Here is a 27,236-nt window from a genome sequence, read left to right on the forward strand (position 1 = left end):
CTTTGCTGTATATTGCCAGGCATCTAAAGCTCCTCCTCCCCCCTGTACAGTTTGGTCTCTTACTTAAACTACCCATCCACTCCCAGCAATAGCATTCTGTAGGCATATGCGAAGAATGGGCAAGGAGTGCTTTGCCCTCCTGATGCAGAGGGAGAGGGAAACCCAATGATAAACTCTTATGCAATTGTCTCCACCTTGGTGTTTTGAGAGTGTTTTGTGTATGTGTGTGCATGCATGTCTATGTGTCTCTCGTTTCGTGTTTTGCAAGGCAGCTGTGTTCCCCTGGTAATGGCAGGAGGGTGTGAAGGGGCACTTAACTGACACAGAGTGTGAACCCATCAAAGCCTTTGAGGTGAGCAATTTTGTGTAGAGGAATATGATCAATAGGGAAATATAGAGAGATAGCCGTGTCATCTGAAGGTATTACACAGAGCAGGGGCTGGGGAGATAGCATCATCACCCATCTCCATGTTGCACCATTGGCAGAGGGAGTCTTGATGGTCCCCTGAAAGTGCAGTTGGATTGTCCTGGCATAGTAGAGGAGACACTATTTGCATCAATTTTGTCCTCTCTGTCCCTTGTGGCCAATCCACCATTAGTGGTGTGCCAAGCTCCTACTGCTGGTGTCACCATTATCTAGTCCCAGAGCAAGTTCAAGTTCACCCTATGTCCCACCCAAGCCCTTAACCTTTGGTAGGACCATGCTTGCATCTTGCCCTCCATTTTCCTGGATGCTGATGTCCATCCCCCTTCATTCCAGAGATGCTTCAGAGGAATAGGGGAAAATGGGTCTAAGCCTATGCTGAGAAATGATAATTCCCCCCTTGCCCTCTTTGCTTAACTCTTCCTCTGTTCCTGTTCTTTCTTTTTCTGTTTTTCTTTGTGTTTCTCCATCTTTTCCTGGGCTTTCTTCTCTTTCTCGACTGCTGCATTCAGCTCCTTTACCTTTCTCTTTAAAAGAGACCGATCGTGAGAGTTGCTGACACCCAGGGCCTGTGGAGATGGAGGAAGGATATAGCTGTAAAATCAAGAGATGCATAGGGAGTCCAGTGCATATTCTTGTAGTCCCTTAAGTTATTGTGGTTTCTAATGGAAATAATAATAATAATTCATACTTCAGCAGCAAAAGGATTGATTTGGGGACTGCATCTCTCATTTTCACTTATTGCGCTCCTGCACTAAATACTGTGGATATTTTGTGCTCTTGACTAAGTCACAATGGCTTGCTTGATATATAATTTTATTAGGCATCAAATACCACCAATTATTGGGTGTCTTTATAGTTTTATCACAGCAAGATAAAACCATTAAACCAAAGCTAAAGATGGTAACTTAAAAAAAAAATCAAAATTGCCAGTGATTTTATTGTCCAAAGAGATTATTTTCAAAGCCTTTTTAAAACACGCACATTAGGTTCCTCCACTCCTTGTTGATTGCATTCCAAAGAATCAGGGAAGCCACATAAAGGTCTCAGTTTGAAATGACTGAAAGGCAGCCTACAGAATACTGAAGCATTTCTTTGGTGCTCAGTAAACAGATTTGTCTAGTTTAATGAAAAGAAGAACTAGGGGAGAATGACAGCAGTGTTGCCACAAAGAAGAAGGAGTCAAACTATTCTCCAAGCACCCGAGGGAAGAACAAGAAGCAATGGGTGGAAACTAATGAAGGAAAGAAGCAACTTAGAACTAAGAAATTTCCTGACAGAACAATTAATCAGTGGAACTAATTTGCCTCCAGAAGTTGTGAATTCTCCAATACTGGAAGTTTTAAAGAAGATGTTGGATAACCATTTGTCTGGAGTGGTGTAGGGTTTCTTGCCTAGGAAGGGGTTGGACTAGAAGACCTCCAAGGTCCCTTCCAACTCTGTTATTCTATTCTATTCTAATCGTTTACCTCTCAAATGTATGCATAGATGCATGAGACTAGTCAAAAGGAATGCAAACCATATATTTCTGTGCATGAATCCAGGCATTCTCTCTCTCTCTCTCTCCCTCTTTCTCTCTCTCTCTCTCTCTCTCTTTCTCTCTCTCTCCCCCCCTCCCATCTCCTTTTTACAATCAGAGAGAGAAGTGCAGGTAGTCTTTGACTTATAACAGTTCATTTAGTGACTGTTCAAAGCACTGGAAAACAGTGACATGACCATTTTTCTTGCTTGTGACCATTACAGCCAGATTTACTTAACAATCATATTACTAACTTAACAACCGCAGCGATGGACTTGACAACTGTGGCAAGAAAGATTAAAAAATGGGGCGAAACTCAGTTAATAGCTGTCTTATTTAGCAACAGAAACTTTGGGCACAATTGTCATAAGTCTACTGACTACTGTAATCAGAGTAATTGGACTTGGCCCAACCTATCTGAAAAATATAAGGAAGCTCAGCTTAAAGTGATACGATTGGAGTAAAACTTTGATATTTGTTGATGAAATTGTCAGTCCTAAACTGTATGGATAAAGAATCTGATCTGATATGTAATGCTATATTCCTATGATTCCTTGCATTTCAGATATGACTTGGATGTTTAAATGATCCAGATCGTTTACTAAAAATTTGTCAACTTGGAATCCATTTGGAGAAAAATGATTAAAACACCTGCTAGTAGAAATGCCTACATTTAAGATCTGTGCTTACCATACATATTGAACTTTTTCTACTAGAACACATAGAACATTGTTCTATCAATGTTAAATTTATACTTGCAGGACCCAAAATATGGACTTTTTTTTTTTTTTTGGCCAAACAGCATTTCATTTTCATAAATTGATCAAAAACACATTTTTAGATAATCTTCTCCACTACCTTCAATTTGGCTCCATCAAGGAGCAGCAACTGTTGTCCATCCAGATCTTGAGCAGCAAATTCTGCTACGTACTGTTCCAGGTTCAAACTCTCGAGCCACTGGCCCACTTTCTGGCTGCTCCACATTGAAACTGCACTCAGAGGCTCATCCAGAAACTTCAGGGAAGATTGTTTAGGGTGGGGGAATAAAGGGGGAGAAAGAAGATGGAATCTGATATTGCCAATAGTTCTTGTATTCTATATGTAAAGATTAATCTTCCTGGCACCACATCTAGTCAGGCAACTGGGCGGAGGACTGTCCATAAACTTTACCTCTTTTTAAAACTCAATGCATAATTGGAAAAATACTTACTCGCTTTCTCTATAATCACAAGGGCCCATAGCAAACTACAAATACATCAAAAGAATGTCAGAATACAAGTGCTGCAACATCTTAATGCAAATCCCTCCCTTGCATACTTAGGTTTTGGTATCTTTTATCACGACATATGGTCAATCAAAATCTTCTAGGGATGCCTCCATCTATACTTCAGGATGTTTGAAAGGAAGAATGTGGTAGAAATTATTTTATTTTTGTTGTTGCTAATGTAATCATGGCAGCTACTATGCTGACTTTCATTCTTTCTTCTTCAGTAATGCATTAGTATGCCATGCTTTAGATAGTCCTCATTATCAACAGTTTCACATCTCCAGAATCAATAAAACCCCAAACCTTAAAACGTGCAAAAAGGTATTTTTCTATCCACAATTATGCCTTTCTTTCGTGTTATTTTTTGCATGCATGAAATGATGACTGGAGTTCTGTGTAAGCTTCAAGTAAATTTTTCCTTTCATTTTATAATTTTTATTGAAAGTTTTAATAAATAAAAATGCAAATCAATGAAAAGCTAAAAGCAGAAAACAGAGAAAAAGAAACAAAGATAAATGTGTAGAAAGGAAAAATAAAAGATATAAAAGAATAAAAATAAACAAATAGCTTCCGACTTCCTTTGCAGAAAATATAAGCAGAATTCAAAATTTATCTTTTACTCTACAATCACCAAAGAAAGCTCAATCTTTGCAATTATCCAGTTTTTTTTCCTAATCGTGCAACTTCCAAGTACATTACTAAAGGAAAGATTATTTGTGTAATGTCTCTGCATTTGCTGCTCAGTGGGTTGTAGCAGTCCTTGAAGGCTCTAGAAATATGCAGCGCACATCCTTCCTCACCGATGGACTGCAAAGAGATAAGGTCTCTGTGGTTTTTAACATCATGCAGGTTATAATCACACTAGTTGCACCAGTTAGATAACTCCCCCTGTGAGGTGCAGAGAATAACCATAGGGTGTGACCCAATTCCTGTAAATTGAGCTTCTCATTATTCAGTTTTACTACCATTTTATGCTGGAATGAAGCCCAATTAAATAGTGTAGCTTCTTATAATCCAAGTGATATTAAACATTGAGGCATTTGTTTTTTGCACACATACTATTACTTATGCACTTGTTCCAACTGGGATAACAACTTGAATGGCTGACTCATGATGGGAAGAATTCAGTGCTCAAAAGCGGTTCCACCACAAAACCGCGCTCGACTAAACTGTGCCTGACTAAACCGCGTCGCTGACGTCATCAACAGGGCGACAACAGCGCGGAGACAGAAGCACGCTGTAAACCCTAAACCTAAAATTAACCCCTAAACCTAACCCCCCTAAACCTAATCCTAAACCTAACCCTTAACCTAACCCTAACCCTAAACCTAACCCTTAACCTAACCCTAAACCTAATCCTAATCCTAATCCTAAACCTAACCCTTAACCTAACCCTAACCCTAACCCTTAACCTAACCCTAACCCTTAACCTAACCCTAAACCTAACCCTAACCCTTAACCTAACCCTAACCCTAACCCTAACCCTTAACCTAACCCTAACCCTAACCCTAACCCTAACCCTAACCCTTAACCTAACCCTAAACCTAACCCTAAACCTAACCCTTACCTTAAGTTGAATCGGCTTGCTTTCAAAGCGCTATTTAAAGCGCCCTTCTTTCTCCGCGCTGGCTGTTGTCGCCCTGTTGATGACGTCAGCGACGCAGTTTAATCGGGCGCGGCTTAGTCGAGCGCGGTTTTAACGGGTCATGCTCAAAAGCAATGCACTATAAAAATAAATGTCTAGTCCCTATGAAGCAGGAGGATTCCATGGGCAAAATAGGAATTGCGGCCTTATTCTGCAGGGTTTGAGGACTAGGAGGACTTACCTCATCAGATGATTGTGACAGTGTATGGTATGGGTAGGAGCACTTGGCCTCTGGCAGAGCCATGCTCAGGGTCTTAGGGCTGCTGCTGGGAGGGCTGGAGTCATCGCTTAAGGTGGATTCCTGGCAAAGAAGCAGAATTAGAGAAGCTGAGAGCAGAATCAACCTCCTTAAGCACAGGCAGAGGATGCGGATGGCAACATTGTCAAGAAAAACAGACATACCTCTTGACATTTCGTACAGGGCAGTCCTCGACTTACAACCATTCATTTAGTGACCATTCAAAGTTACAATGGCACTGAAAAAGTGACTTAGGACTGCTTTTCACACAACTGTTGCAGCAGTGGGGGGTCGCATGACCAAAATTCGGATGCTCAGCAACAGACTCATATTTATGACGGTTGCAGTGTCCTGGGGTCATGTGATCACCTATGACAAGCAAAGTCAGTGGGGAGGCCAGATCCACTTAACAACCGTGTTACTAACTTAACAATTGCAGTGACTCACTGTAGCAAGAAAGGTCCTAAAATAGGGCAAACTTCACTTAACAAACGTTTCGCTTAACAACATACATTTTGGGCTCAACTGCGTTCATAAATCAAGGACTACCTGCCCTTCTGGGAACATTATCCAAGTCAACTCTTCAGTTTTTAAATGTCAGAGGAAAAAAAAAACTTCCCTTAGGCCTAGAAGCATAGAGCTGCCCTGTCTAATCACTTTTCATTTAAAAAGCGATGGTTTCAAAACATATTAAATAAAAGACCCACTTTTCCGTTCCCTCTTCCCATTCCGTACTGCACAGCCTCATTGCATTAGCTCTAAGGCAGGATCCACATAAGATAAAACAAAAACACAGCTGCTGTGTTTCACATGGCATGAGGTGCCCCTAGAAATAACACAGCTCATGGCTTAACATGAAGCCCTGATTCCCACAATACGCTAAGGCAGTGTTTCTCAACCTTGTCAACTTGAAGATGTCTGGACTTCAACTCCCAGAATTCCCCAGCCAGCGAATGCTGTCTGGGGAATTCTGGGAGTTGAAGTCCAGACATCTTCAAGTTGACAAGGTTGAGAAACACTGCGCTAAGGCAATACCTTGGTTACCACAACATGCTGGACTTATCCAACCTCATTTTAGCCTACTCTGGAAGTTAGTCCTTGTGAGGTTTCCAGCTCTCCCACGTAATACATGGTTTTGAAACCTGGGAGGCAGATTTCTTGCGGCTGAAGGCCTCGTTCTTGGGGGAAGAGGTAGGAGAAGCTGTGCTGCCTGAAGAGGCTGAGCCTTTCCCGCTGTCTGTAAACCAGGAAAAAGGCATGAAGGGCGATCCCGAGGAACGGCTGGAACCCTCCATCAACTCCCTGTACAAGTCAGACAGGTAACAAGGAAAAGGGCCTCAGTAAGTTTTCTATTCTTTTTTTTTTTTCCTGAGGGGTGAATTTTGCATGCATCATTTCCTTGAGGGGAAGTTGTGAACTAGAATGTGCAAAATGTACCATTCTGGAGATGGAATGTTCTGGGGAACGCCAGAACGTTCCATGTTTCTTCCAGATCGCATTGATCCAATCCTTCTGGCATCTGTTACTTTTTGAGAAGTAAATCTGGTGACTTTTTTTTCTTTCTTTTTTTTAGAAAAATAATGTGGGGACTGAATCACAATCTTTTTTTTTCCCCCTCCTCCAGGAAATTTTCTTCTGAAAAACAGCACACCTCCAGAATTTCTATGGTTTGGAAGAAAATCGGGAATATTCTGTCCCTGAAATGATAAATTTTACACATCCGTCATTGTGAGTCAGCCAAGCCATGACAAGAAGTAAACAGAGCTGTTTTCACAAAAGTGGCAAGATAATCCATTTGAGATTAGTAGAGGGAAGCCCGTCACCCAAATATTAACAAATCTGGCTCTCATTTTTAGTCATTGTGACTGTGCAACTGTCATACTCCAAATGAAGAAGACTGTGCACCTGTCATACTCCAAATAAAGAACCAGGCTATTCACAACCATCAATTGTTCTACAATCTTTAATATACAAATTCCAGGGGGAAATTCTGGATGGGGAAACTGCCCTGTTAAAATGGTTGAATGAAGAAGCACAGCTGTACACTTTAAAAAATACCTTTTTGGGAGCCATCTGCATAATTCCTTGATAGGAATTTGTGTCTTCCGGGTTATTTTCAGGGCTCTACAAGAATTTAACTGAGAGGAGCTTTGGGAAATCCTAACCACTTACCTATTGCCAATGGACAGACGGTTGCCTCCTTTCTCTTTTTTGCTTTTCCCAGAAGATGCTCTCCTGAGGGTGACCCTGCAAGGGGGAAGCAAGATGATTACAAGCACAGAAAATTATTTGTATAGTCCCGTGATATCTCTCAGTGACATGAGTAGAAATTACAATATGTAAAACTCAACGAAAATGATTCAGCCCACAGACATTGTTTTTTTTTACCAAGCCCAATCTCTAGGACTCACCCCAAATCCAGAAACTTCCGCCGTGTTTTCTTGTCAAGCCCAATTGTGGGGCTTTCCAGTTCTTGAGGACTAGCATCCCTGCTGTCATCTGGAAAAGAGTCAAGGGAATCTGTGGCTTATTTCAGAAATGAGTAACCTAATGGAAAACTTAGCTGGCAGACATTGAAAGTCTGCTTTTTATTCCAAGGTATTCTATTAAGAAGAGGTGTTTTGTATGAGCTGGGAGTACGTCTTTTGATTACTATATATGTCTCCTGTTGCACTGCTCTGGATCTGGAATTTAAAAAGGATTTTGAGCCTAAGTTGTGAATGAATTTTTAGCTCAAAAATAAATCCCAGGAGATGCTCGTGCATAAAATTATTCTGCCTACTGGAGTGAATTTGAACTAAGTGCTTGTTCTGGTCTTGCGAATGTTAAAGAAATCATTGTTGCATAACACTTAAGCACAGCAGAAAATACAAACATGCACACACAGACACACATGCATGTCAGTGGTGGGTTCCGGATCCTGTTCCAACCAGTACGGTTGGAACAGGCCCGGTGGCATCCACATGGATGCACGCAGTGCGTGTTCACACATCTTAGCGCCTCCGCAAGCCTCCACCATGCTCCAGCTGCTCAGCGGAGCATTGCACAGGCACTGTATGCTTAATGCACATGCACAGAAGTGCCACAAATTTAAAAGACCGGTAAGGAGCTCGGGCGGGCAGGTGGGCCCTCCGGTGTACCGTACAGGAACGGTATCCGGTGCTGTGGGCAGGCTCCGGTACGCCCATACCGGGGCAAACTGCCTGCAACCCACTACTGACGCACATGCACAACTGATTCAGACTGGGTTTACGTGGAGCAGCAAACCAAAATTTGTTTTAACCATATGGTGCTAACCATCACCTATGTTTTATTTTGAAGAATGACTATGTTCACTCAGAACTGTTAATTAAAGTCTTTTTATGACATTACATGCATACTCAGTTTCAGGACTGATGAAACATACAGTTCCTCAAAATACCATTGAGAAAACTCTTTTTTCCTCTCCTGTACTTGTGAAACTGTCATTCACAGTTGGACATTCTGTAACTGGCCTATCCCATTGGATCATTGGAGCCAATCAAGATAAGTGATAATTGATTGATTGACTCAATCACTGATTCCATATCATCCTCATCCTCGTTAGAGAACATTACATAAACAGAATAAGTAAATTATGTAATTATAATGTAGTAAAATGTAATATAATGTAATAAAAGTTATAACTGAAAACAATTCAGAGTTTTGATGAGGGGGGGCACAATAAAATAAAATTTTGGGAAAGAGTTGGAAGGAAGGCTTTAAATTATAGCATTCTAAAACAATTATATGAGTCCCAGGTTGCCTAGCCAATAATACCTTAACAAAATCAGAACAGGTAAATTCAAATATATATTTGTCCCTTTCCTTTTTTAATTCGGAGAAGATTTTGCTCTTGTGAATAGAATGGATGTAATTCAAGGAATCAGTTATTTTTAAGGGATGAAATACAAACCTTAAGGCATTTACTTTGCCCCTAAAATCTCCCATATGGTGAGATATGTTGCTCCACCAGTTAGGATCTAGGGCCACAATTAAAACACCAAATGTCCATATGTTGTTTATTTACTAACTATACTTGTATAAAGCCATAATAAAGCTTTAGCAGCCAGTTGTTTACTGTTAAAACATACAATAAAATCCAAAATATAATTTTAACAAATAATCAATAAAACATAATGGTATATTTTCCTTGACACCAACAGGAAAGATCCTTCAGCATCTTGGGGAAAGATTTCAGAAGAGAAGCACCTGAATATAGGTTGAAAATGATTTTGCCGTGACCTGTTTCATAATATGATACAACTGCATTATAACCACAAGGGAGGTCAGCATGTTTCTGCATTTCCTTACATTTGGAGAGACATTAACAACATTTTAACTGGTGCTGGAGCTTACTCAAGTGTTTTTAGGCAATAGAGACAGATGACTGAGAGTCTCAGCATTATCAGGGTAAGTTGAGTAACTATATAGAAGGAGGAAAACTATATTCTAATAACAGTACTAAGAATGGCATTTCAACAGCTGCTTCTCTTTCACATCCAGACAAGAACCTTTGGTACAGATTGGATTAAACTAAAAATCCCAAATTGGTCTGAGAGGAGTTATATCTGAGTTTGTTTTGTAGCCCTCCTTCATTTCTAAGTCTTGCTTTCAGCACTCCCTGACTCCAAATGTGTAAAACCAGCTGTGTTACCTTCACTATGTCTCTCTCTTCGTGCATAGATAGGTGAGCTGTCCGAGCTGGGACAGGACCTGGGTGAGGAGCTGGTGGGTGTGCTCCCTAAGCCCTCCTGGGAGAGGGTGTTGGTCAGGGGTCGGTAACGGATAAGAGGAGATGAGGAAAGCTCTTCCTGTTCCAGAGACCTCTGTACTGTTGGGGTATCAAAGGAAAACTCAATGGTGCGAGTGAAGACTGAGGAACTAGAGAGAGATGATGAGGCATGGAGGGAGTCATGGAGAGGGGATCTCACGTGATAGATTGGGCTTCCACAGCCTTCGCCCACCTGGAGAGGAAAGCAGAGATCAGCTAGCATGGGTTCATCTTAGAGACATCTCAGCAAATCTCATCTAGGCATACCCAGGGGAGAGGATGCTCTTCAGAAAGGCATAGAAAGAAACATTAAGTTCATCTCAGAAATACATTTCTAGTGAACGTATTAACTTCCACCCAAACTAGTGCACTATCAGTTTGTTAGACTACTCTTCCTAGAATTTTTGAGTCTTTGGGCATTCTGGCAACATAGTCAGAACACGTCCATTACAGAGGTGGTATTCAGCCGGTTCTGAAGTTCTGACGAACTGGTAGTGGAAACTTTGAGTCGTTCAGAGAACCGGTAAATACTCCCTCTGACTGGCCCCATCCCCATCTATTCTCTGCCTCCCGAGTCCCAGCTGATCAAGAGGGAATGGGGATTTGCAGTAACCTTCCACTGGAGTGGGGAGGGAATTGAGATTTTACAGAATCCTCCCCCTGCCATGCCCACCAAGCCACGCCACAGAACCAGTAGTAAAAACTAATAATCCCACCACTGGTCCATTTGAGTTGTTTAATTAACAAACTGGCAATTGGTGATATATTTTAATAACATAACTCCCCATATGGCAGAAGAAATAGTAACTGTCATAAACCGATGGATTATTTGTTCAACTAGATTAGGTGACCATTATGTTCTTAATTCGTTGGCAAGTGTAGTCAAAATCCAACTGGACCAGCCCTTCCTTTCCATCATTGCTATTCTCCCCCCCCCTCCTTTATATATTGATCATTATTGTCTTATCATCTACCTCATTATTTTTGGCAAAATGTACAGCACTCCGCTTTCTTGAACAAGAGCCAGCATGCTCTAAGTGCTAGGCTATTTTGGATAATGTTTCCATTGATATTGAAAGACTATATAAAATGAATGAATACTGAGATTTTTAAAAAGTCTGTCTATATCATGAGTGCAATCCCTTCTGAATATAGCAAAACTTACTTCTGAGCCAGCCCTTTGATTAAGCAAAGGAAGCAGTTACTTAAAGCTATAAACTGTGATTAAGGCATCATGAGCTGCCCAGAGTAGATGCCTCATTGCTCCTAAAACAGGCACTACTTCAAAGTAAAATGTCACTCCAACATGGGATATCACGTTTGGAAAGGGCCTCAAAGTGACAGTGAGATGGCTGAGGCATTTATAACCACTCACCACTATGATGATCTCATACAACATCATTTGGAAGATCTAGTAAAAGAACTATTGGATAGATAGCCAACCAACTGGATAGTGAATGGTGCTCTTGTTTTTTCTAAGAAGGCATCATCCAGGAAAAATGCTCGGGAAGGCAAGTGAGGTAAGCAACTGATCTACACTCCCTGCTCCCAGCATTAGTTCCTTTAAGGCCATCCTGCTATGTGTGTGTGTGTGTGTGTGTGTGTGTGTGTGTCTGTCTGTCTGTCTGTCTGTCTGTCTGTCTGTATCAAATTTTCAGAATAAACAACTATTTTGTGTGCACATATGCATGCATATATTTGTGTATGTGTATGCAATAGTTTCTTCATTCTATGGTAGATGGCAAACATAATAAAACTTGGGGGAAATGTAAATTCATTTTATTACTTTATTTATCCTGTTTTAATTATTTTTACAGCTAACCCAAGGCAATAAACTTAACTAATCCTCCTTCTCCTGTTTTCCCCACATGATGAAGTGAGTGGGCTGAGAGAAAGTGACTGGCCCAAAGTCACCCAACCAGTCTTCATGAATGAGGTGGGACTAGAATTCATAGTCTCTTCTTTTTAGCTTGGTGTTTTATGGCATAAAATAGTGACATAACTTTTTAAGTCTGTTGTATCTTAATATTTGAAACTTTTTTTTAAAAAAATGGTTTTTTAAGAATAGAAAGATCATCATCATAACACAGTACTTTTATAAATTCTCATTCATTTTCTCTTTTAAGCTGTACATTGAGAGTACTCTGAATTTGCTTTATTATTAGTTCAACACACTAAGTCAAACAAACCCCATTGTCAGTGTGAAATGCACAAAATATCATAACTGCATCAATAGGTGCAATATAAGTGAGGAGCATCTAGGCACCAACCTTCTTGTCCAGGATATCATCCCCTTCTGTTGAGCTGACACTGTCTCTCAAGCGGGACCGAGAGGGGTGCTGTCTCCTGCCCTTGGCTGAGAGTTGGGCACGGGCCTTCTGTAAGCTGCTATCCAGCCTCTGGGTCTCTGGAATCACATCATTAAAATCTGGGAGTGAAAGAGAGAAACGGGAAGGGGAGCAGAATGGGGCAGGGGGCAGAAAGAGAGGGCAGGCAAAAAAGAGCATTGGAGAGAATGGGAGAGATGGAGGGATCATAAAGAAAAGGCACAGAGAAGTAAGAACAGCACAGAGATAAGGAGCAAGTGTACAAGACGGTATATAGGGCAAATGCAGCCAAGAGTAGGAAAAGCAGGAGGAGGAGGAGGACAGCAGTTCAAATGAAAAAAACCCCCAGGAGAGACACAAAGAAGAATGGAATGAAGGGGTTAAAAGGGAGAAAAGATATAGAAAGAGTGTTCAGAGAAGAGAGAACACACTGACATTCAGCATCCTCTTTTATAAATATATGATGGGAAGCTGGAGGTGGCATATCATAATAAACAGGCTTATTGGTGGCTTATTACAGATCCTGACTCCATGGAGATTGTTGATCACCGAGCAATGGCATCAGCAAGACAATTTTCTCCATCCTTCCTACTTGCTCTCCATCAAGCATATGCTCACCCACCTACAGTGATTTCTTGCACATAAGGCCACATCCAGATGACAAGCTGTTGTGTATTACATTCACCATATGGTGCAACTGACTTTATCTGCCTCTCTTACCATGTCCTAATGGAAATTGTCATGTTGGTTACTTGCAGCCTTCTTTGTGAGTTCAGTGGGCAATATTGCTAGAATGAGGATACATGTATGATGTTTCCCAAGCCAAAAATCAGTCTTGCCTTAGAGTGGTAGGCTGGATTTTCTCTGCAAAAATTAACTTTCCGAATCAAAAGATAGCAGGTGAAACACATAGAATTGGTGGGATTGCATCTGAATCAAAAGTTTAGAATCTGAGATTGGATGTGCTAATTAATAGTATCACAACTTTCAGCCTACTTTGTCCCGCTATTCCAGTCATATGGAAACTATGGTAATAAACCTCTGTTATTCAAAATAGAAGAGGAAGGTCAGAGTTGGAGAACCTATAATCCTTCAGATGTTACTAAACTACATGTCCCAGCATTCCTTTCCATTGCCCACACAAGCTGAAGTTGCCAAGATGTACAATTCTGCAAAATCTGAAGAGCTAGGTATGTTATATATCTACATAGACATTGCATTTTAATTCCGAAGAGCTGGAAGATGGTGAACAATCAAGACCTAGTGTATCTTGAAAGGTACTTCTTTTGGGAAATTAAATGAACTAACGCACATCATGCCACATTTATTAATTTTGAAAATGTCACTTTTGAAATGCTATGCTATATTGCATAACTAATCTTGGCTACTATTGACTTTCACTTGGAAATCAATTGACATCAATTGGATGGCAACTGATTTTGATAAACATTCTCACCCAAATAGATTCATTTGTGCTAAATACATATTCTATATTGGATAGAATGACCTATCTCCAGATGTGATGGATGCTCCAACACTGGAAGTTTTTAAGAAGAGATTAGACAAGCATTTGTCTGAAATGATATAGGTTTTCCTGCATAAACAGGAAGATGACCTCCAAGGTTCATTCCAACTCTGTTATTCTATTCTGTTCTATTTCTAGAGTATTCAACAGAGTCTATTCTCAAGTAAGCAAGTGAGGAGTTGCATCCTAAGTCTTTTTTTTATAGAAAAATACTTTTGTTTATTCTTTTTTATTGAGTGTTTTGTTGAGGAAATAAGCACCTTCCTCCTGCTGCTCTGTTATCAGTCATTGTATCTTTCCAAAGTGGTCTTTATAACAAATAAGAGTGACAGATAAGTTACACACATATGTGAGGGTAGCTCCTATTCATGGACACAGTCCAATTTATAGATTATTAATATGATTATACATCTTTCTCTCCCACTCTCTTTTATATATACACACAGCCTGAGTTCTTAAATATTCAAATTCTTTCCCACCTGCAGAGACACCATTTGCTGTACATACCCACCATTTTAGGAACATTTTCCCTAGATACTATTTTGTTCTATGCACTGAACGAATCAAGTAACCTGGTTATTTTCAGATAAGATAAATGTGGCATATGTGTGATATTTCTCTCTCTGTATGTGTATAATCTTATGTATAGCTGAGTAGCTTTTGAATATTAAGTAAGCTACTATTTAATTTATCACACAGAATAAAAAATAATGAAAAACCTTAATATTAGAGGGCATGACATATCAAACAGCAGCAAGTACGAGAGATAAATACAACCTCCTGAGTTTTGGAAAAAGAACATTAAGACTTTTTGGCCACAGAACTCTTGCTTCATCAGTTTTAGGTGTGGGAAAATTAAATCTCTGAGGAGAATTCCATGTAAACTGGAAAATTTTGAAATATTGCTATCCTGTAGAATGGTGTTTTAGAATAAACTTAATGTAGGCATTGCATTAGCAAAGAATGGAAAATCTCTTTGTATCCCTATCTCATTCACACAGAACCAAGGAGCAGATTTTTCCATTCCCTGTCAAGTAACATAAGTCAATGCCTGGCCTCACTTCCCTCTTAATGTAACTGGATTTACGGAATCTATCATCATAGAAAAAATACACAGGCCATCAATATAGCAAAGATAGCTAAACTTGCAGATATAATTAATTTGCCACAACTAAGATTTAGTCTAAGAGGGCAAATAAACAGTATCAACCTTCATTTGGTTTGTGTGATTTATACTGAGTGAAATTTCGGTATTCTCGTCTGAGTACATATACATTACATGGACTCAGAAAGAGTAAACCTGAATTACTATGTTAAATAAAACTCAGCTTTATTTATGAATTCTTAGTGTCATCAATTAAATGATTATACTAACATCCACCATTTTTCAAGGCAGTGCTTAGGTATGTAAGAAAGAGAAATGAAAATATAAATACAATTAAAAAACAAACATCCAGCGAATAATGAAGGGAGGGGTCTTTAGTGATGTGCAGGATCCCATGTCCATTTCCCCAAAGACAAAGAAGTGACAATAGAAGCACATTGCCAAAACCAGAAGCATTCTCATGAAGACTATCTCTCTGATTTTGATTAGTCTATGGATAAAATAATTTGTAAATCTCAAAGAACACAAAGATGGGAAATAAACAAAATGGCATATATTTCTGGAGTTAAACGTAATCTTGCTTAAGGATTGTGTAACATCAAAAGACTTTGGATTAATTTGATAACCCAAGTTGCAAAATTTACATGAAGTTCGTAGAGTAGTCATCCACAAGCACTGGAATATCATCAGTACTCTGATGGCACTCGGTTATATACAGTATCTGCACCCTGAGCTGAACAGGACTTTCAGAGGAAGTCTTTGGGGATTCTCAGCAATCCAGGTCATGGTTGTCCCAAAGGTGCTTTTTTCAAGAGGCAACTTTCCTTTTTTAAAAAATTTGAAGACGTTTTGCTTCTCATCCAAGAAAGCTGTCTGCAAGGAACATAAATCTTTCCATTCCACACTATCCTGTCAGAGCTGAAGAAGCTTCTTGGATGAGAAGCGAAAAGTCTTCAAATAAAAACCAGAAAGTCCAGTTGCCTCTTGAAAAAGCCCCTTTGGGGCAGAGAAAGTCTGGTCAGTAGGATCTGAATGGAGAAAAAACAAGCTCATGTTAATCTCTGCAGAGTTGCAGCTGATTCTAAAGCCAACTGACTCCCACACAGGTACAGCTTTGATTCTAAATGGAGTTGTACTCCCTATGGCTGAGCAAACGTGCAATTTAGGTGTGCTGTTAGACTTATGATTCATGGGAGGGGGAGGGTCACCTGGCTTCAGTTGGTGCATTAATTGCAGCCTTTTCAGAAGCAGGAAGTATTAGCAAAGGTCCCTCGTTCCTTTGTCATCACATGGTTGGATTTCAGTAACTTACTTTCTATTGAGTCTTGAATATCATTTGGAAGTATTAACCTATGTGATGTAGTATAGTAAACTTCTGTTGCAGGAGCTGAATTGGTTGCTGTCATAGATTTTTTTTTGGTGGGGGGGGGGAATCCACTAATAACTAGATTGACCAAACTCAAATCTGAAAATCTGGCACTTGGTTGAGTTTTATAGCTTCTTAAAACTAAAAAAAGAGAGGAGAATGTATTTTACAAAAGAAAATCTTAGAAAAGGAAAAGAATTTGTAAATTATAAATGTCTATGTTTTTTGTAGAAATTAATACTACTACTTTTTTATTTTAACTATTTTCTATAAAAAAAAATTATTTTATTTTCTGCTTTCCACTTCTGTTCTGTCAAAGTCTTTACTTTTTCTTTAACTTTTCTTTTTGTTTGTTCCTTGTTGGTTTTCTTGATTCTTATCTGAATCTTTGCTCCATCTGAGGGAAACAGATTGAAGAACTTTTATTTCAGACCAGTCTGAATGAAATAAATGTTTCTCTCTCCAGCTGCTGCCTTCTTTCTTGTTGCTTTTCCTCAATGGGACATTTTCCTTCTTTAATTAACTCTTCTGCTTTGGCTCTTTTTGTTTACTTCTTCCTGTTGTGATCTGTATAGGCAGTACTTTGGGGCAACCATTTGTCTCCCCCTCTTTTTTGCCTCCTGCCAAACACTGCGGTTTGATTGGCAGCTGGGTCAACCTGACAATGTGGAAGGACCAAGAAGGGAGAGGGAAGGAAGGAAGGAGCAATAGTGCTTTTAATCTACCCAAGCAGTCTGTCCTTCCACACCTGTCAGTTTGTATCCATGTGCAATTCAAGTGCTATTATCATCCATCCAGCCCCAAATAGCTTGAGGCTTGATTTTATACAGGATCAGGTAGAATCTGTTTGACAAGACCTCTGCTAGCAGAGATGGCATGCTAAGAATTCTCACTTATTTAGAAATATCACACAAGATGGACAGAAAGCCCTAAAGTCCAAGAAACACTAAAATATTTGAAAACCTTGGGTTTTCTGTAGATTTTTCAGAGATTGCGGGGGGGGGGGGATGTTTTAATTGTGATATTATTTTCTAAATAATAAGGGTAGGTGCTATATTTGAATATTTCTCAATTCATTGACTATATTGTACTTTGGTGTGTAGGATTTTTTTTCTACTAATTTAGAATCATATAATTGGACTGTATAAGCTGCTCAGAGATGTGAGACTGAATCAGTGTGCAAGCTTAAGAAAAAATAAATAAAACAGATCTACCAGAAGGATATTCCAAGGGCCCATCATTTTAATTTAAATTCATTTTCAGAGGCATGTAATCTATTGTAACTGGCATTGATTAGGGAAAACAGTGGCATAAACTAGACAAGCATAGGATGCACACAACCGTCGGAAGTCCATTTGTAGTCCTAAAATCATACCATCCAAGGTCAGTGGTCAAAGGTGCTAATTCAGCAAGTTGGATACCCATCTAAACCTTAATAAATGTAGGCTCAACACAATCCCTGAAAAACCAGAATATGCATATAAATGGAGGTGGAGGAATTTTTTGAAGAAATAAAACACTGTGTGTACCATTTTATGCTTAATTATACATGCCTAATGCAGAGATCTAAACAGAACAAATTATGTTTTAGATTCTTAAAATCATTCCTGCACCAGAAATTCACAGGGTGAGTCTTAATGAACCATTCTCCAAAGAGAAAACAGATTAAATAGTTGAAGATTTGAAATTAAATAAGGCCCTTGGAGTTGTCTTAATGCTATTATTGCAGCTGATTTTTTTTTAAATGGAAATGATTGTCTTCTGTTCTCTATTTAATCCAATATTGCAATCACATCTCTGATTCTTGGCATCACGTCCTTCAGTCATGATGCCAAAGCCTTACAGAGATGCCTACTAATTGAATAATAGTGAGCAACTGCAGTTTTCAATTGAGATTACAATGTTTTACAGCTTGTTAAATTCAACACAAATTATATTAATTTTGATCAAGATGCATTTACAAAATGCAGTTCTAAGTAAGACAATCTTTAAAGCAATGATCGGAAATTCACCAAAAACCTATGAGTTATTTTAATTACATATATTTTTAAAGCTTCTGCCAACCCCAATAGTTATATTTATTTAAACTGAGTTCTCCCCTTTTGTCCTCCAAAATGTTTACATTGGTTTGTGAGTTTCCCAAAAAATCACTTTAATATATTTTATAAAATATTAATTAAACTACCTGTTTGGAAATATGCAAGTTTCCTTCCCTGCAATCCAGGAAAGAATACTGTATATATTTATTTAAACTATTTACATAGCTGCCCATCTTAAACCCAATTCTGGATGGCTTATATATCTAGATTTTTAGGTGCTATAATTCCAGGCAAGGTCACAGACTAAAAGGTGCCCTCCAAAATCCAATACAATCTCTCTGCCTCTGCCCTCAAACTCCAGCCTGCTGAATTGAAAAGAGTAGAAATGGAAAATGCCTAGCAGGCAGTACAAAAGGTCATGCCCACAATATCAAAATGTACTGGTTGGTTTCTTTTGTTTCCAGCTAGGTCCTGAGTTGGGCATGGAGATAATTGGCCACATCACGAGAGCTGCATAGCTCTAGAATGTGTAATGAATGTTTATGCACGGTTTTGAGTGTGCACATTTATTCAATAATTCTGTCAGAAGTTAAAGCACATGAATTTTGGAACAGAATTCCAATTTTGGAACAGTATTCTTGAGAACACTGACCCAAAGGTTATTGGAAGAATGTAGGGCCAGGAAACATTTGTGCTTTGGAACAAGGAAATGATATTTGAGTGAACCAATCTTAGTAGTAGAAATACATGGTTATTTTGAAGCTCTGGTCTCTTGCTTATTAATTGAAGGAGGAATGTAATGGAAGAGCCAGTCCCAAATTTGAGAAGTATCTTGTTAAGCTTCCCTCTTGCATATTTCTTCCATCCTTGATGGCCACTGCTAATGTTGGTTAGTAGAGTATTCAATTATGGATGAATACTGGGTTAGAAGGAGCAGATTTCCCACACTTTTGATATAAATCATTGTAGAGCTTATTTCACCATGTTGCCTCTAGATGTGTTGAGTATACAACTCCTAGAACCCCTAACCAAGTAGCTAAGGAACTCATATTTAGGAAGAAATAGAAAATTAAAATATTGATTTCAAGTCACAGGGTGTTTGAAAAATAAGACAGAATATATATCAGTATTTGATCTTATGGATGGTATAAGTCACCTGAATTCATGCAGAGAAACCCCCTTAGCTACATTACAGATACCCCTCTAGCCCACAAAAAATTAGAACCATTTTGTTGTACTGGTTAAGATAATAAACAAGGAACTGGGAGTCTATAATTTCTAATCTTCCATAGGCATGGAAGCTAGCTGGCTTCAGCCAGTCAATTTCTCTCAATCCAAGCCATCTCATACTGTTGTCAAAAAAATAGGAATTTGCTTGCCAAATATTATAACTAAGCCATATCAAACAACATGGCCTGGGGGGTGGGGGACACAAGAATATGGAATTGTAACAAAAATTCAGCTCCATGATTTTTTACCATCTTGCCCAAATTTGGTCTTCAGAAACTCTTGTTTGCAAGGTTCCCACAAAGCCGAACATCTGCCAATCAAAATGGACAGCATTGGGCTAGGTATAATATTATTAGGCAATACATGAGGAAAGTATCATAGTGATTCCACCTCATTGAGAATGTGATGTTTTGCCTTAAAGATGCAGTTCATCTCAAACTTCCTCAAAATTCAGGAAATCCTGTTTAGCAACAGCCTTGTTTTACAATGGTGATGAAGAAGTAGCTTTATGACCAATTCTTGCATTTATGACCTTTGCTGGTCTATACAGCAAAATTTAGTTTGTAAGCACAGTCATGGTTTCACTTAGTGATTGCTTCACTTAATTATCATTTGCTGGTCCCAATTGTAGTGTAGTGCTATAGGGCACTGCACACCAGAACAAGGAGAGTTTTTTCCTGAATGCCATCACTCTGCTAAAAACTAATTTCCACGATACTGCCAAATTATTTACTAAGACTGTATTACTATTATTATTCTCATCCTTCCTAGTACCTATCTCTTCCCACTTATGACTATAACCATGTTGCTTGTATCTTTACAATTTATACTGTTTTATTTGTTTCCTAGTATGATTTAATTGCTTATTAGTAACTTATGACTATCACTAATGTTGTATTTATGATTCTTGATGAATGTATTTTATTTTTCTTTATGTACATTGAGATCATATGCACCAAAGACAAATTCCTTGTGTGTCCAATCACACTTGGCCAATAAAGAATTCTATTCTATTCTATTCTATATGGGATTACATAGATCTCTTTGTATTTCTTCATAAACTTCAGTTGCAAGAAAAGGCAATGCCAATCTGAATTTGGAATATACTTTATATGACTGCATCAAGTGGCTATATGATAAACATATTTCTGAGCATATGCAAAACATGTGCTATGAGTTTCTCCACCACACCAATTCACAATCAATGCCATCTTCAGCAAACTGCAGTTGTGCCAAAAGGACAGCACACACTATCTGATATCATTGTGCAAATGATACCATGGCATGTTTACACCAGGATAGCTGAAACAATTATGCAAATCTCTGCATTTGTATAAAGATATTGTTTGCTCCATCTTGTTCCCCCTGGCCCAAAACCTGTGTTCCTGCCGATCTGGAAGTGGAAGTTGGGAATGGACTTCATATGGAATTATGTGTAACTTCATGCATCTCCCTTGCCCTCCTGGCCTTGATATTCAAATATTATCTGCAACGAGGATCTCAGTAGGATTCATGTATTTCTGCTAAGGAAGCAGTCACTGGATGGACGACAGATGGGAAGGCATACAGAACTTACCAAATATTTCATCTGCATCTTGGAGTTTGGAGGAAGACATGTTGAAGTCAATCTATAAAGGGATCACCACACACAGAGAGAAAAAGAATAAATAAAAACCATAACTGAGGCTTTCTTCTTTCAAAGAATATGGAGAAAGAGGGTGAAAAGTGGGCAGTTCTGCCCCAATTCAGGAAACTAAATTAAACTCTGCTTTGTTTAAAGATACAGTTCCAATAACACATTCCTGGACATGAATACTGACAGAATGAGTAACTGGAGACTTAACAGCAATTCTGCTTATCTGTCCTAATAGGCCAAGACATGTAATGCCCTACTAATGATTCCTTCTCTTACATCTGTGAATGAAATTTGTTTCTTAACAATGAAAAATAAATAAAATACAATTATAAAACAATTTATTGTCAAAATGTTACTTAAAAAAAAAGTTTGCTTTACCTTGGGAGAGGGCCTCAGCATAAAGATTGTATTAGATGCATTTCACTTGTTTGTGGCTCTCATGGGCAGACTGACAATAGAGTTGTCAAAACCTGGAATACCCAACCTGATTCAGTTGTCTCAGCTGCAAATTTTCACGATTTCAGTCACAAATTGATTTCCGTGGATCTTACTTCATACTTAAGTGGACAGTATAGGGGGAGTGCATAAGTGTACTATCGTCCCTGTCATTGTATTTTTATTATCTTATTCTTGTTCTTGTTTGACAAATTCCAATAAATAAATAAAATAAAATCCTGTCAAAGGGCTTAATGTGTGAGGATAAAGGCAGCATTTCTAGCCAGAAATGATAAAACAAAATATAGGCCTGTATTTGATCTTGAGGCTGTAAACACTCCATCTCTGGGATGAACGGTGGCCTCACATGTCCCCGAAAAGAGGATACAGAAGGACATAAATGTAACAGATAAATCAATAGTTTGCCCATCAGGAAACTTCAGCCTCGAGGCTGATCATTGATAGGCACATGCAACAGACTGTTCTCTATTTTTAGGGTATTTTTTTATCTTTAAACAAAAGAAAGCTTCAAATAAAGCAAGAGTGGGTAGTCTATAGTTTAAATAATGTACAGGACCTTAAATTCACTTTTTTATGCACGCCTGCTGAAGTTTACCATCAATTTCCACCTGACCAAGTGGTGCCTGTCTAGTAGTGTGATTTTCCATTGAATTTTCTTGTATGTTAAATACGTAGGAATTCTTTATGACCAGTTTTAAAGGATTAATATATCTGTTCTCTCTCTCTCTCTCTCTCTCTCTCTCTCTCTCTCTCTCTCTCTCTCTCTCTCTCTCTCTCTGTGTGTGTGTGTGTGTGTGTGTGTGTAAGAGAGGGGAGGGAGGGAGAGTCTCTATTATATATTTTATTTATTAAAGTTTGGACAGGTTAGAGTTACATATTTTACAATATTTCTAGTCTACATTTCCATTGTAAAAAATTCCTTATTTATGTGGCATTACTGTACAATACAAAAAAAAACCCTATTAATGACTCGGAAAAGATTAACATTAAAAGTTTTTTTAAGTTTCCCGAAAACTCTAGTACAGAACCCAAACTTAGAAACCAGTAGGAAATAATTCCCTACTACAGGTTTCTTAGAAAACTTTGTGTGGTACAGCCATACTGAAAATATAAAATGAGGAACTCTTACTAAATCAGCTTAGTAACTTGGATTGGTACAAGCAACAGCAGTGTGAGATAAAAAGTCAAAGGGAAACCAGCCACGTATTTGTATGGTTAGAATTAAACCATACAAAATTCGAAAAGCTCTCTAGCCATTCTGAAAATGCCTTGATTTAGGCATCAGAATAAGTCAGCCCTTCATTTCTCACCCATCCCCCCTTCCCGCCCCACCAAACTCCCATCCCATATGCTGCTTCTATGTGGACTGGGGATTGGAGGGCAAAGAAAGGCAAAAAGGACTGGAATGTATTCATAAAGAAGACAGAACATACCAATATTAAAGCTGTGAAACGCTCATTTATTCCTTTCTTGTATGGAAATTCATTCTGTACTGTACGTGCTTTTAGTCCTTGCACGACAATGTGGTTTGATAGGCCTCTCCACTCCATCAAAGAACAGTTAACATCAGCCAAGCTACCCTGCTGGCCAATTTTCCATATCTAACCCCACCCCTCTCTCTGACACAAAAGCTTTGTGCGTTTCCTTAGCCTGATGGGAAAGCTGGAGATCAAATGAATGTAGAGGAGGGGGGAGATCCCATATGTCTGGGCTGCATGTCAGCCCCTGTTTAGGCCTGCCTGTTGGGAAAAAAAAGATGAAATCTCCTGGGCAGGAAAAAAAATAGGCAGGAGGTGGGAAGAAGATGGAAAGCAGACGAACAGAGGAAATGGGGATATCGTCATAAGGTATCCAAAGCCAGGAAAGAAAAAGACTGAAGTCTGGATGGCATTCCCAATTGCATCCTTTCAAAGAGGAATCACTTTTGGATCCCAATGATTGTCCCAAAATGGAGTAAGAGATGCTCTCCTATAAGTACTTGCTCCACTGTATACTCATATTTATGTTTACTGCAGTTGCTAGTAAAATTTTGTGTTTGTGTGTATGAGAGAGAGAGAGAAAGAAATGGTGTAGGACAGTTTTCTCTGCAGAGAACTTTCCTACAGAGCATTGCTAAATTGTAATCCGGACAAGTGGAGATCCCTATAGAGAACTGTAGATGTGTATGGGATGTTGCCCTGTTTCTGGAAATGGTCTGTAATGATCTCCTATACAAATGGGGCTTCTTGCTACCAAATGCATCAGCATGAGTTGGAAACAGGATGACCTGGTGGTGTTTCCCCCCTCCTTTTCTGATAATCTCCTGCCTTCAGTGCTTTCAAAACTCCCAGGTATCTGGCATCACTAGAGAGGGACAGAAGCAAGAAGAAAAGACAAACAGGGAAAGGAATGCTTTGCATCTGTAGCAAAATAAAGAGAGGAAGTTCAGAAAAAGGAAGAAAATCCGGTAGAAGGAAATGTAGGACAAACCCCTCCTTTAGAAAGCTTGCCAGAAAAGACATAAATAGGCCAGCAGCACACACAAGTCATAGCTTTACACTCCTCCTTCCCTCCCTCATGCACAGCAGCATTGAACTCTGTCTTCAGGGTTTAGCCCCTGTCTTCTTTGCAAAAGAGTCCCAAGATGCTGTCCAAGAAACAGCTCAGCTTCTGTGGAGCCTTTCTGCTCCTGAGTTCACAACAGCCTTGCAGAGCAGATTGAGAGGAAGAAGCAAATGTCAAAAAGCCACTCTGTACTTCCAAACCATATTCTCACCCACCCCAATTCACATGGAGCACTGCAGTCACTGCACCATCTCTTTCCCAATTCATGATGATGGGGTGGTGATGGTGGGGAGAGAGAATTAACTGGATGTTCAAAATCTCTACCTGGATTGGTGAAAGGCAATAATAGGATAATAGAGAAGAGATGGAATTCCACCCACCAACCTGTGGTTTGGAAGCACAGCTGGGGTTTCCATCTAGTAAGCAATGCAAAACTAAACAAGTTTATTAAGGAGTGGGAAAGTACTCTATTGAGCTTTTTGGTGGGCTTCCTGCTGATTAAGCCCCCTATAATGCAGTCATCCCCTGTAATTGAAGACAATCCTTTAAAGCTGAGCAGAGAAAGAAAACTGAGACTGTGTCTAAGAGAAACAAGTCATTTGTGTTCTAAATGTTGTCTACATTGTAACAGAAATTTATTTTCCACAAGATAGCAAATATAACTGGGTTACTAAAATTGACAAGAGACTTTATCGTAAGAATGACTGGTAGAATGCCAAATCACAACACACCAGTCTGCAAAGGGTGGAGACTTTCTAATGTAGCAAAGTACTGGTCTGTCTCCTGCTTGTCTTTACTTCATAATAAAAAGTAGACCCTGATTTTTATCCATTTGTTGATTTGTTTTGAAATCTGCTCCAGTAGATCAGTTCCCTTCTCTTTTCCTACCAGACTTCTAGGATTCTCTGTAATGCTCCTTTCCAGGTGGGATCAGAAAGATACGTGGGGTGGGAAGAAACCCTTAACGGAAGAACCACATCAGCTCAGCTTCAACACAAGAAAATCAAAACACGAGGATGACTGGAATAGTTGACTGGAGGAAACATCACCTTTGAGGCTAAAGGCCCAAATGTAATTCATTGGTGATATTGTGCTCTTTCTCTCTTCTTTATCTTCAGACCTTTTCTCAGCTACAAAAGTGTCTGAAATTTATTGTAGCACTGACACTAACATATAAACACAAGAGGGAAGGGATGGGAAACACAGAAGTGTAACTTACCTGAGGCACCAAGACATCTTCAAAAACCTAGAGATCTAAGGATCTCATCACTGCAGTTTCCGAGTCTTTCTCTCTTCTCCCTATCATCTCTCTGAATCCTCCAGCAGTTCTGCTTGTTATCGTGTTCCTGCAGTGTCTGCATCCAGAATCAAAACCATCAAGCACAAGAAGAGTAAAGCAAGAGAGGAGGAGGAGGAGGAGGAGGAGGAGGAGGAGGAGGAGGAGGAGGAGGAGGAGGAGGAGGAGGAAAACATCCAGATCCGGGCTGTTTTCCTCTGTGGAGGTGGAGCTTGCAGCTTTGCGGTGCTGGTTTAAAAGGTGGGAGGGGGGGAACAACCCAAACCAAAAGGAAAAAAAAAACAATAAAATAAAATAAAATCAATTAGCCTCTAAAATAGTCAAGCTGGGGCTAGGGGTGGTCCCAGGGTACTAGAGGCGGAGATTAATTGAAAGCTGGAAGCAGCTTAACAGAGCGACTGAAGCAGGAAGAAGACACAAGTGCGGTGATGCTTTTCTCAGATTCCTTGAAGCTTTTGGCTAGGACAGCCTGCCTGCCTGGCTTCTCTACTTCTCAGGAGGCCTGAGTCTGATCTGATGGTATCAGGCATCTCTCCAGGTGGCCGGAAAGGATAATGAGCAAACAGATCCGTATGGATGTGGAAGGGGTGGGGAGGAGGAGGAGGAGGTGGGATAAGTGTGCAAAATCTGCAATTCTTGCTGGATCCCAGAGGTCCCCCTCCCCTATGGGAAAGTCTTTGACTAAGAGGAACACAAATGGCATGGAAATTTTTTCCAGCTTTCAAGTTCTGCAGAATTATTTGTCAGGTAACATTTTTGGTTTTTTTTTTTTTTTTTTGCAGAGGAGGAGGAATTGCTTAACTATTGATATCAAATTATTTTCTTCACAAAATCTCAGCATCACTGTTTTTATATATCATAAACAGATGATCTGGCGAGTCAGACTAGTTTACAGCAGGGCTTTTCGTCACCTGATGATTACATCATCATGTGATGACATTCCCTTGTGAATGGTCTTCAGGTTTTGAACATCACATAATCTATACGCATAAACATATCATTTAGAGTGAGTTCCCATGTTCAGATACTGTTAAATGTCCAGTAGTTGCAGTTAGAGAACAAATGCCCAGTGTATTTGTCTGAAATGGTATAGGGTTTCCTGAGCAATGGGGCAGATGATTTCCTGAGCAGGGGGTTTTCTGAGCAAGGTCCCATCCAACTCTATGATTCTGTATGCATGAATGAAATAGACTCCGTGGTTTCCAGTTCTATTGTTCAAATTATAACAGCTGCTATTTAGTGAAGTCCTGAGGCTATTATCACTTAGAATTTCCAAAATTGCATTGGGAACTTGAGGCCCCCTATCTGTTGCTAAACTACACCCACCAAAATTCTTCACCTTTTTATGGCCAGTGTTATTGGAAATTCAAGGATATATGTAGTGTCATAGAATCTTTTCCCTATTATAGTTGATATCCATTAATTTGATATCCACTACTTTTGGAAAGTAACCTCCTAATAAATCCATGGCTCAATCTGTACAGTGGCCTTCTCCAACATGGTACTTCCAGAACTATGACAACTATATGCTCCAAAATTCCCAGACAGCCTGTTCATCATGACTGTTAGGAATTCTGGAAATTTCAAAATTAGTTCTGGAGATGACTGAATTAGTTAATATCACCTTAGCAACTCTGGACTATAGCAGCCATTATATACCTTTCATATGACATTAAACTGAGATTGGCTATATGTTGCAAAGTTTATACCAATTTCTGCTCAGTTCTCAACCTATTTATTCTTATCAAATGGAACACTGATCTATGCAGTCTCCCATCCTGGGAAGACAGAAGAATTTTAGTTTAATATACAATAAACCATGTTAA

At 39.3% G+C, this 27,236-nt stretch overlaps 1 protein-coding gene across 1 annotated transcript; it reads right to left on the bottom strand.

The window, feature by feature from the left end:
• Positions 1 to 25,503, bottom strand: SAMD14 (sterile alpha motif domain containing 14). The gene is made up of 10 exons (XM_032235149.1): positions 25,333 to 25,503; positions 21,054 to 21,105; positions 12,156 to 12,292; positions 9,769 to 10,078; positions 7,505 to 7,592; positions 7,266 to 7,340; positions 6,236 to 6,395; positions 5,037 to 5,156; positions 2,802 to 2,957; positions 1 to 993 (listed from the first exon to the last, which is right to left on the bottom strand). Exons 2-10 carry the CDS (start codon positions 21,091 to 21,093, stop codon positions 838 to 840), a joined length of 1,242 nt encoding a protein of 413 aa, XP_032091040.1. The 5' UTR covers positions 21,094 to 21,105; positions 25,333 to 25,503; the 3' UTR covers positions 1 to 837.
• Positions 25,504 to 27,236: the final 1,733 nt, after the last annotated feature.

Source organism: Thamnophis elegans, chromosome Z (assembly GCF_009769535.1).
Source record: "Thamnophis elegans isolate rThaEle1 chromosome Z, rThaEle1.pri, whole genome shotgun sequence".
In the NCBI taxonomy this organism is placed as follows: Eukaryota; Metazoa; Chordata; class Lepidosauria; order Squamata; family Colubridae; genus Thamnophis; species Thamnophis elegans.